The sequence below is a fragment of the Lates calcarifer genome, linkage group LG7_1 (genome assembly GCF_001640805.2).
Source record: "Lates calcarifer isolate ASB-BC8 linkage group LG7_1, TLL_Latcal_v3, whole genome shotgun sequence".
Taxonomy (NCBI): domain Eukaryota; kingdom Metazoa; phylum Chordata; class Actinopteri; family Centropomidae; genus Lates; species Lates calcarifer.
This window is the reverse complement of record NC_066839.1, coordinates 3,526,997-3,537,551: the sequence shown is the minus strand read 5'-3', so window position 1 is coordinate 3,537,551 and position 10,555 is coordinate 3,526,997. Positions and strand designations below refer to the sequence as shown.

At 41.7% G+C, this 10,555-nt stretch overlaps 2 protein-coding genes across 2 annotated transcripts in view; both read right to left on the bottom strand.

Annotated features, from left to right (window-relative positions):
* Window positions 1-33: 33 nt before the first annotated feature.
* Window positions 34-5,329, bottom strand: LOC108890446 (solute carrier family 22 member 2-like). Its single transcript, XM_018687311.2, is given in 13 exon segments — window positions 34-359; window positions 1,020-1,119; window positions 1,331-1,443; window positions 2,102-2,210; window positions 2,296-2,404; window positions 2,407-2,512; window positions 2,608-2,708; window positions 2,967-3,081; window positions 3,190-3,338; window positions 3,340-3,359; window positions 3,450-3,604; window positions 3,707-3,810; window positions 3,996-5,329. Coding segments are annotated over 13 exon segments (1,677 nt in total). The 5' UTR covers window positions 4,398-5,329; the 3' UTR covers window positions 34-265.
* A 62-nt stretch (window positions 5,330-5,391) lies between these two features.
* igf2r (insulin-like growth factor 2 receptor) overlaps window positions 5,392-10,555 on the bottom strand; it is a 32,324-nt gene continuing 27,160 nt past the window's right edge. Inside the window, 6 exon segments of the mRNA XM_018687313.2 lie at window positions 5,392-9,164; window positions 9,239-9,526; window positions 9,675-9,744; window positions 9,826-9,969; window positions 10,055-10,241; window positions 10,323-10,507. Coding sequence (XP_018542829.1) covers window positions 9,006-9,164; window positions 9,239-9,526; window positions 9,675-9,744; window positions 9,826-9,969; window positions 10,055-10,241; window positions 10,323-10,507 — 1,033 coding nt within the window. The 3' untranslated portion in view covers window positions 5,392-9,005.

Below are 10,555 nucleotides of genomic sequence, written 5' to 3'. Positions count from 1 at the left end.
ACCCGTTTCTTTATGAAAACACTGAGTCTTAAGTTGTGTTAAAAGAAAATTCTTTAATAATTTAATAATATAGTTCTAAAACAATTCTTATTCTAAGTCCTTGTCACACATGAGTTCTGTCACCACTCTCAAGTCCATTGTTATTAATAAAAATACACACATTTCAATATCTCACTCAACACTCATCACAGTGGCTTAACAAGGAAACAACAGCAGATTCATTCACTGTTAAACAACATAAATAAATACTCCTTTCAGAAAGACATTAGACAGTTGCTGGATCTTTGTTGGTTGAAACGTCGTTGTTGGGCAACAAGTTAGCCAGCTGCTGCTTCTGCAGGGCAACTTTCTCCTTCACTCTGAGCACACAAAAAAAACAACATTTTGTACATAAAGTACAAACTTGTATCTAAAATTTATATCTATCACTGAAAGGAATACGATTGCATCCTCAATATAATTACATTATAGTATAGTTATATATAATTACAAGTACATACACTCTCACTGGCCACTACAACACAACAATACAACAGCCTAGCCATGAATTCTGCGTTTATGAAGCTTATACATTTTCAGTTTTTGTTGGCACTGTCAAACAGATGATCATTCTACTTCTTTATGTTAATTACTGAGTGGTTGTGTTGCACTGGAACACACACACGCTTTTCAGATGGCTGTGTGTATTCATTCTAATTTTATTGTTATAAAAATAATTTTTTAGATTTTTTTTTTCTATTTCCATCTTTATAGATACCAATAGATGCAACCAAAATATCAACTTGTACTTCAAATCAAACAGCACTTAAATTAGACCAAATCTAATCTTTCTGAAACTGAAACTGAAAACTTATAAGCTTTGTAAAAGTAGAAATCATGGCTGAGCTGTTGCATTGAATTGCACTGCATCAGATGGTACAGGTGTACCTAATAAAGTGAGCAGCGAGTGAACATACAGTTCATACAGAGAGCTTTATTATTTCTTTTCTTGCTCCATGGATTCAGCGGAGGACACTTACCTGTCGGGGAACTCGATGTCGTCGATGGTGTCAGGCAGCGGCACGCCTCTGGTCTCAGGGAGCAGCAGCACCAAACCACCAGCCAGGAAAGCCAGAGACCCTGCACAACACAGCACAAAATATATAATTAACTTTAATAACACATGAGCTTTTTAACAGCTGCGGCTGATGTTTATTTCAGGTCCAGTTAAATTACATCTGGTGTTTCATCTTTTCTGTCACCACCTGACTCTCACTGTACCCAGATCTGTATGTGTCAGTCTTACATATTTCAGATGAATGTTCCCACTCCATAATAATATAAAACCTACCAAAGATGATGAGTGGCAGCTCCAGCCAGATGACGGCCAGTCTGTAGAGCAGGAATGGAGCTACGATGCCTCCAACGTCACACAGAGTCGAACAAACTGACACTCCCAGGTTCCTACAGACAGAACAACTGGTTAGTTTCCACGCACTGTATAAACAACTATATATATTCTTTATATCAAAGTGAGAATATGCACATCGCACACAGTCCACATACTTCTCTAACCACTGTGAGAAAAGATGCATTTTTTACTGTGAAGAAACTAAAAGTCAACAGCTATTCTAGTGGCTCAATGAGGATGAACAAAAATGGAAATTTTCATATTCTGGTGCAACACAAAGTTAAACATTTGGCCTGAGGCTGTCGCCAGTGGAGAGGTCATGTTGCTGCCTACATTTAAATAATTTAACCTCTGTTTGTTTAGTCTCATAACTTTCATCAGTCAAAGCTACACTTTCTCAGCAATGTTAGTTACTATGCTTACGCACCTAGAGTTAGCATTTTAATGTACTTTCAACAGACCTGCAGAATCAGTAACACCCAGATTTTATTGATGTAGTTTTAATTTCCTGGCTCCACTTTGTTTTATGTCATTGTTTCTTTCTTTCTTACATGTGTTTAGTTTATTTTGTTGTTTTAATTCATATTAAAGCAGTTAATTCAATTTAAACTATTTTAAAGGATAACTCTGTTATTTTGGATTTAAACCTGAGTCTTAGAACTCAGATAGTGATATATTTGTGGGTTTCGCTGACAAATAGTAAGATTTTACCTGACAAACGTTGGGTAGAGCTCAGTGTTCACAAACACCACCATCTCAAAGGCCATGGTGATACCCAGCCGCCCAATGCAGGCCACCACCGTCTTAAACCAGAACATACCTGCAAAAAAAATTAAATCAAAACAACTTTCATTCAATGAACATCATAATCCAACGACATTTGAATGGATTATCACTTCTCTCACTCTCAGGGATGAAGGCTGTGATGAAGCAGGAAGCTCCAGCGACGATGTTGGCGGTGGCGAAAGGAAGACGCCGGCCGATGCGTTCAATGGTGAAGAGGATGAGAAAGGCAGGCAGGGAACTCCAACAGGACCAGCGATGAGGAAGTCGACGTAGACATTTCCTCCCAGAATCCCCAGCCTCATGATCAAACCCTGATAGACCACAGCACTGGTGAACCTGGAGGAGGAAGAGGTGGTGGATTTTATTTCCTTCGTTAGAGGATAGAAATTGTTTCTGCACCAAATAGCTACTTTGTCTGAGTGAAACCTCACCAGTTGTAGCTGAGGATGAAAGTGTGTTTTCTCATTTTTGGAGTTCTGATCAGGTCCATGAAGGAGGCAGTGGTGGAGTCAGCATTATCGTCTCTCAGAGTCTAAAGGATCAAATATAAAAAACTGTTTCAGTGTACATTTTCCAGATTTATTTAGTCCTGCTTTTTGGCAGGATTAAATTAAATGTATTTTATAATTTTGTTTTGATAAATGCAATATATTTAAGTATATGTAGTTGTTGTGTAAATACAAAACAACATCGAGTGGAGAGAAAGGTAAGTTGCAATAAATAAGTAAATAGAAAAACTGCATTGAATCAGCAACAGATGCACAGATTTTAATACTGCAGCAGCAGTTACCTCGATGTTTTTGGACAGAGTCATCTTGTTTTCTTTGGCCATGTCCTCGGTGATCTTTACAGCTTTGGTCTTTTTGTTCTGAGAGAGGAGCCATCTTGGTGATTCAGGGATGAACCTGCACAAGTACAACACTTTAATGAATGAATGGACTACAAGGAATCATGGAGTAATTTCAAGACTGAGTAAAAAACAGAATAAAAGAAACCGGAAGGCAGTGTCTCACCAGTAGTAGGACAGGAAGACGATGTAGGGGATAGTGATGACAACCTGCAGCCAGCGCCAGTCTGTGATGAAGTAGGCGAGCAGAGGGAGGAGGAGGATGCCGACGCTGAAGAACATCTGGTAAATGACTCCTACCGTACGTCTGAACTCCTACTCCCACGATCTCTGTGACTGAGAAAGAAGAAGAAGGAGGTTTCACGTTACATTATGTTTTGTTAGGAGGTTCTTGAAATAAGCTGTAAAGTTACATATTGTTCTTACTCAGCACATATCCAGCCACCCAGCCCCCTTTCACTCCAAACCCATAAAGCGTTCTGAAAACCAGTAAAGACACATAGTTCGGAGCCACGGCCACCAGGATCCCTGCGATTCCATTCAACAGGTTGGACATCAGGAAGCTCATTTTCCTGCCGAACCTGGAGGCAGAGACATGAACGAAGGCAGACAGCGACAATATCAGTCATTGGTCAGTTTAATTAAACAATGTAGATCTTATAGCAGCAATGTTTCAAGGTTACCTGTCTGCCAGGTAGCCGATAGCAATGCTCCCAACTAGGAAACCCACGTTGAGAGTGGCCTGGTACATGTCCACCAGCCATCCGTCGGCACACACCAGGTCAAACTGGGACAATAAACACACATTAGGTCAGTGATAATAACCATTCACTGCTTTATTTTGCCTGAAACACTTTAAACAAGAGTAAGAAGTTTCAAAATTCCCTTATATATATCTATCTTTTAGTGGCATTGCACTTTATTGTGACCTCAGAGGTTTCTCTTGTCCTAAAATAGTTTTATTTGCTTCACCTCAGTAACAAAGGACTGTCTTCCCTCGTAGTCATACTCCCAGCCGTCTTTGCAGGCAGTTATTGGGGTTTCGTTGAATTTTAGTTCCCGTGCATCACAGGTGAACGTCGTGCTGTTCCAGTCCACCTCATACTGCTCACAGGTGCTCGGCAGCAGGACTCCAGAGCTGTTGACCAGAGGCACCGTCAGCCTGCGACTCTCCGCCAGGCTCCAGCCGCACGCCTCCCTCCGCTGCACCACCCCAGAGTCCCGACACCAGTGATCCGGGGTGAAACCCTGGAAGACGATGCCGACGTACACGCCGGCCCAGGGCATGGACACCATGCACAGCAGGGCGAAGATTCGTTTCTGACACCGACCGAACTTCCCAGCTTCTTCCAAGATGTCGTCAAACGTGGTCATGGTCGCAGAGATTTCTTTTCTCTACACACCTGCAAAAACTCAGACCAGTTTCTATCACAGTGTCAAAGAGTCTGCAGCCTTGCCAGTGTGAAGAGTTGGCTAAGCCTCCCTCTGGTCTTTTGGGTTTTTAACTGGACAAGTAAGAGGCAAAGGTCTACAGACAGACGTCGTTGCACTAATTGCAGAGCAGTGGAGCATTAAAACACGTTTGCTATCACTTTTTCAGACGTCAGACTGTGTGTCATTTGAATCTGGCAAAAAGGGGTTTATTAACATGACATGGACACATGGACCTGCTCGTGCAGCCCGTCTCTCCATCCTAATCACACAGTCAGGAATGCTGTCAATCAGTTAACATTTAAATGTAGTTTCTGGAAATCTGTTAGACTGGTTTATTAACTGCTCAGAGAGGGTGGGAGTTGGTTGGCAGCTGGTTGGACGTCTACAGCCACAAATAAAGGGGGACCTGGTCTTTCCAGTTTGACCCATAAAGGGAAATTCCATTTTCCTTGTTTCCCCAATAAATTAGGGGGTGAATAGTCACCACTGAAACTCTACAGTTTTTATGATAATAGGATTTCTTTGAATTTACCTGTTGAGCAATATGTAACAGAGCTGTCTTTAAGTCTGTGGGCCAAGTCCAAGTCAAGTTTCAAGTCATTTTAGACGAGTCCAGAGTAAATGTCAGATCCTTCACAAGAAACTGAGGCAAGTCCTTCTAGAGGAGTCTAGGTCAAGTCTCATGTCCTTCAAAACAACTCCAAGTCAAATTTAGGTTGATTCAAGATGACTCTCCGCAAAGTTTCAAGTAACTCGAGACAAAACAAGTCAAGTCAAATCTGAGACGAATCAAGTCCAAGTCAGCTCCTTCTACTGTATGAGGCAGGGCTGTCTGTTGTACATTTTTTTTACTTTCAAGTTCAAGTCAAGGTCAAATCTCAGTCTTTCCGGCTTCTTATTAGTAACAGAACATGTGATTAAACCACAGCAGTAATAAACAGCGGATCTCTTATTTATTCAAATAATGCAATATTTTTTACATCAACTTTTTTTTTTTTAAATAGGAAAAACAGGCAAAGAGCTGAAAAACATATCAGACAACATAACTTACACCAACTAAAACATAATAACAATCTCCCATAGTACCAAATCATCACAGCAAATTAGCTTCTTGTGCTTTTTTAGTCACTGTTATCTTCTAGCTTGTTTATCAGCTTCTGAATTTAACTCTTAATCTGACTAGTTTCACATTACCCAGAACAGTGACAACAAAAAGCACAAGAACATCCATTCATGTCTTTATGGGTAAGAGAAGGTTCAGTACAGTACCATGCAGAGGAGCCACACAAACTTTGGTGCTAAATACAGCAGAAACAGACTTAATGCAATGATGGAAAAGGACTTCACATAGTAAATGGTACCATCTGCTTCTCTGTAACGAGGAGCGCTACCATTTCTCCTCAGGAGAGATGAGTGCCAAACACAAGTAGATGGTTTTTACTCCAGTTCAAACCTCCTTCTGATCAGGGTCAAGATTGTGAAGCAAAAAAGGTTGAATTTTCAAAAACTTCACATGCTGAATAAATGAAAACATTTAAAATAGAAATGTAAAGTCTGCAAGCAACCGTCTCAATTTCAATCAACTTTTGCTGGATCATATTTAAGTTATGGATTCCTGACATTTCATTGCAGTTATTTTACTGTTCTTCTTTCTGTTCTTTTAGATAATACACCTCATAAATCCAGATCAGTAGCTTAATGATATGGTTATTCTACTAAGATCTTTAACAATTTACAGATAAAATGTTTTGTGAGATTTCAGATCAAGATGTAAACAAAGCTTGCTCCTTGTGGAGTCAATAAATGCCACCATTTTAGTTTGTGATCTCTGATAATAAAACCTGTAGCAGAGGGACCAGAATATGATGATGTCTTACATTTATTTGTGTTAAATTTCACTTTTATGGCACAACCCAAACTCGTCCATATAAAATACTGTCTGATGTAAATTCCAGTTTGAGATACTTTTTTGTTTTTTGTCTGTGTTTTAGACAAGTGGCATCTTACAAAAACGTATTTAACAAATTTGTGTACAAAGCTTTAGAAATACCCTGAATGGTGAACCTTCTTTGTTGATTGGTAAAGAGATTTTAGCAACGACATCATGTTTAATAACTTTAGTTTCTGTGGATTGAATACTGAGAAAAGTGACTTTACCGTCACTGCCCTTCGTACTGTAGAACATTATATAATAAACATACAGTCTGTGTAAGTGCACAACTTACTGTAATGGTAAATGTCTGTCTACTGTTCAACAGATCGTCTCCCCAGGTTGTAAATTCACCATGAGTGTGTTTAAATGGTTCAATCAGTCGGTGGATTGTTGACCAGGTGACAACACCATCTGTAATGAGATACCTTGAAATGTCCCATTTATCAGAAGAGTTGCAGTTTTATCAGACAGAACAAACAGAAGGTGTAAGAATTCACCAAAAGAGATAAAGATTATTTTCATTAACAAATAATCTGTTGGTCACCTCTTTCCTCCATTGATGGATAATTTACAAAACTTCAAAACTAATGAAAAATGCCTAAATGTGATGATTGTCATTGCATTGGTCAATTGCAATGAAATCGAATTTATAATGATAAAAACCATCATATCATCACATTTAAGAAGCTGAAACTAGATAAGTTTTGGTATTTTTGCTGCTAAATTACAATTAACAGATCATCAAAACTGTTGCAGATTCATTTTCTGTCAAGTAATCAGTTAATCAATTAAAGTCCATTTACTGTTTGATCAGTTCTATCTGCAGTTTGATCTGTTCTATACCAACGCCTCTAAATATTTTACCAAAACTACACCGGGGTGAAAGGGTGAGATATTTCTGTGTTTTCTAACTGTGAAGACACCACCTTTAAAACAGCAGCTTTGGTGGGGATGGATGAAAACAACATGTGAGTGGGACAGCACCCGAATACTCTGTGTGCTTATACTGTTTTGTGGAAACACTGGAGTCAGTTTGATTTTATATTTACGAAGAAACGAAACCACAGACCGGGTCTTCTGTCATCACTGACATCTTCTGTGACAATTACTGAGCAGAAAACATGTTAAATATAAGCCGACTTCCTGCATTCTTGATATATTAATGCTTCATTTCTTTCTCTTAATTTATCGTCAACATGCATTTGGCTAAAAAGGGCTGTTTTCGGCACAAACAAAACTTGGCTTTACCGAGTTAAAATCTCACTTTTGACACAGCAACATCCTCCGTCGCAGACCTGAAAACTGTACAAGAGCGAGCAAGCGGAAATAAATTCCCAAACTTCCAATACATTAGTGCCAGTGGCAGCTGAAGAAATATGGCTTTAGCGGGAGGGAGGGATTCAAAACCAACACAACCTAAACTAACAACTCGAGTTTCACTTTCAACCTCCGTCATCTCCATCGACCGTCCATTCACACTTTAAGGCCACCGCTATTTTCCGCACAGGACAGAAACACATACAGATAATCAGCTCAGACAACCATTTAAATAATCATAAAAACAAATGTGTGAGCAATTCACCAGTGAAGACAACAAACAAACAAACAAAAAGTCCATATTATAGAACATTATCGTCTATGTACAATGTCTCTGATCAAAACAAGACAACTCAATCTGTCGCCGGACATGATTCGCTGATGAAAATGCAAAGTAAATTCATCATCGGGAAGGCATCGTGCTTTCTTTTCGAGGGGAAAGAAAGAGAAAAAAATATTTATCTGCTATTATAGCAACTGTAAACAGCAAGAAAAGACAAACGGGCGTCTTCATTCCCTTTAGAAACGACACAAGCCGACACCTTCACCGCCTACATCCCGAGAACTGAAACCAGTTTCCTCTTATTTTCTTTGATAGCTTTGTGTTTTTTTGCCCCAAAAAAATTGCTTATTAACGTTATATTTCACCACAGTTTTCTAATACAGCCCTGATGGGCCAGTGGACGTTAGAGACCAAACCATAAATTAACCCTAAAAGCCCCAGTCTGCAATGAAACGCATCATTTTCAGTTAATCAATGCTACGATAAAGTGCTAAAGCAATGGCACAGCTTCATTTGAAAACACTAGAAGAAAAGATAAATATAATTTTCATTGACGTTTTCACTGACATGCCTCATTGCAGAGTCAATACCTTCAGAAAGGTGTTTTTTTGTGCCTCTGGGGTGAATTTTTAAAGTCTGAACTGGCCTGTCGGGTGTTTATTAGATAAATGTGGTGAGACTGAGATTATTTCAAATCAGAATTATAAAAAGAAAATATGAGAAAATAGAGCGCAGGTCCGAATGGCCTGAAGAACACTTTAAATAATCAGCTATCAATAAATAACCATGTGCTAACATCGACAGTCTGTAGACAGTGGACTGGAGAGAGTCTGAGTAAAGGTGCAGTCCAAAAAAAAAAAAAAAAAAAAAAATCCCCAAAACAGAGGAAAGGTTTCTGCTTCCAATATGTTGTTGGTATTTCACTGTTGTTGTTGCTATTGTGGAGACATTCACTGAGAGAGAAGAGTTCAGATAGGATGGGAGATGTGTGGGACGCGGGAGGGAGGAAGTGACATCACACCCTGAGGAGGTCCTCGTCACTGTCGTCCTCGTCCCGTTTCCTGTTGGCTGCCGTGTTGTTACCGTGATTAAGGCCCGAGGAGCGAGGTTTGCTGCTCTTCCTCTTCCGGTCCGAGTCGTCGAGGAGGCCGACGAGGTCCTCGTCGCTCTCCTCCTGGAATTAAAAATGTGTTTAGAAAAATGTTTTGAGCCTCGAGCTAAGACGCGGGAACACCTGGTGACGCTCACCTGTAGGAAGGCGCTACGATGAGCCGTCGAGTGCCTCGACAGCCCGGACGATTTGACCACCTTCACCCCGGGGACGCTCAGCACCTCGTCCTCGCTGTCGTCATCGTCCTGCTCGTCCAGCGTGAACGAACGCAGGCCGTCCGTGTTCACCGGCTTGGTCGTGATGTGGCCGTTGCTGTGGTTACTCCTGCCCCGGTGGGAGGAGGAGGAAGAGGACGTGAGAGGGGCTTCGAGTTCCTCCATCAGCCACTCCATCTCCTCCTCGCCGGCGTCTTCGTCCATGTTGACCTGAGGATTTGAAGGCGAAGTTAGTGCAAACGCAGAATCGAGCAGAGCAGGTGGAAGACGCTGAAACACCAGCGTTTTCTTTAAAGGTAGCGGCGAGGACGCTAGCGGCTCGTCTTGGCTCTCAGAGAGGAAATACTCCTCAACCTACCTTGGAGTATTTATAGGAGACTTGGTTTCCTCTCCTGCAGCAGCCAGCGACCTTCTGGATCACCAGCTCCCTGGACAGAGAGAAAAAACATTCAAAAAACAATAAAATCAGGCATTTATAAAGATTCTACAGAGGCTGCTTGAGGCCTCACCTCCTCTCTCTCTTGTGGAGCAGGAGTCCCAGCAGACAGACGGACACACCCACCAACAGGAGGCTCAGCACCACCCCCAGCGCCTGACTCCGCCTGGAGAGAGCTGGAGCGTCGCTGCCGTCGAACGACTGCGTGTCGACAGTCCTGCAGGGAGATTTTAGCAGGAAGCCTTACACATGTTCTTGAATCTTTTTGAATTCCAGATGTTTAACGTCAGATGTTTACTCACGTCAGACCGCACACAGCGTTCGTGTGCCACACAAACAGATACTGGCACCCGTCCGTCTCCAGCATGAACTCGGGGATGCCGATGCCTGCCGACGGGTTACAGTGGAACATGATGGTGGACGACACCATATTGGTTTTCTCACGGCCGCACTTGGACTCCGAGGGCACCATGACGTCCAGGTTTCCTCCTGATGGAAGAGCAGAGAGGTTGCTGACGTGAAGGTGTTGAGCGCTGGTGCGGAGAAACACTTTTATCTGACTCACTCTACCTTTGACGTAGTACTTGGCTTTGCTGGAGGAGCCAATCTTGCGTCTGTAGGGTGCGTTGAGCTTCACCTGGCAGATGTTGGCGCCGAGACAGCTGGGCAGGGAGTCGTTGGTGATGCCGGACAGCTGGATGTGGTAGATGTAGCGGTCGCCGTTGGGACGGATGTCTCCAGATGCCTGATGGTGGCTGAGAGGAGGAGGAGGAGGGTGAAGGAGGAGGTGTTTTAAGCGCTGG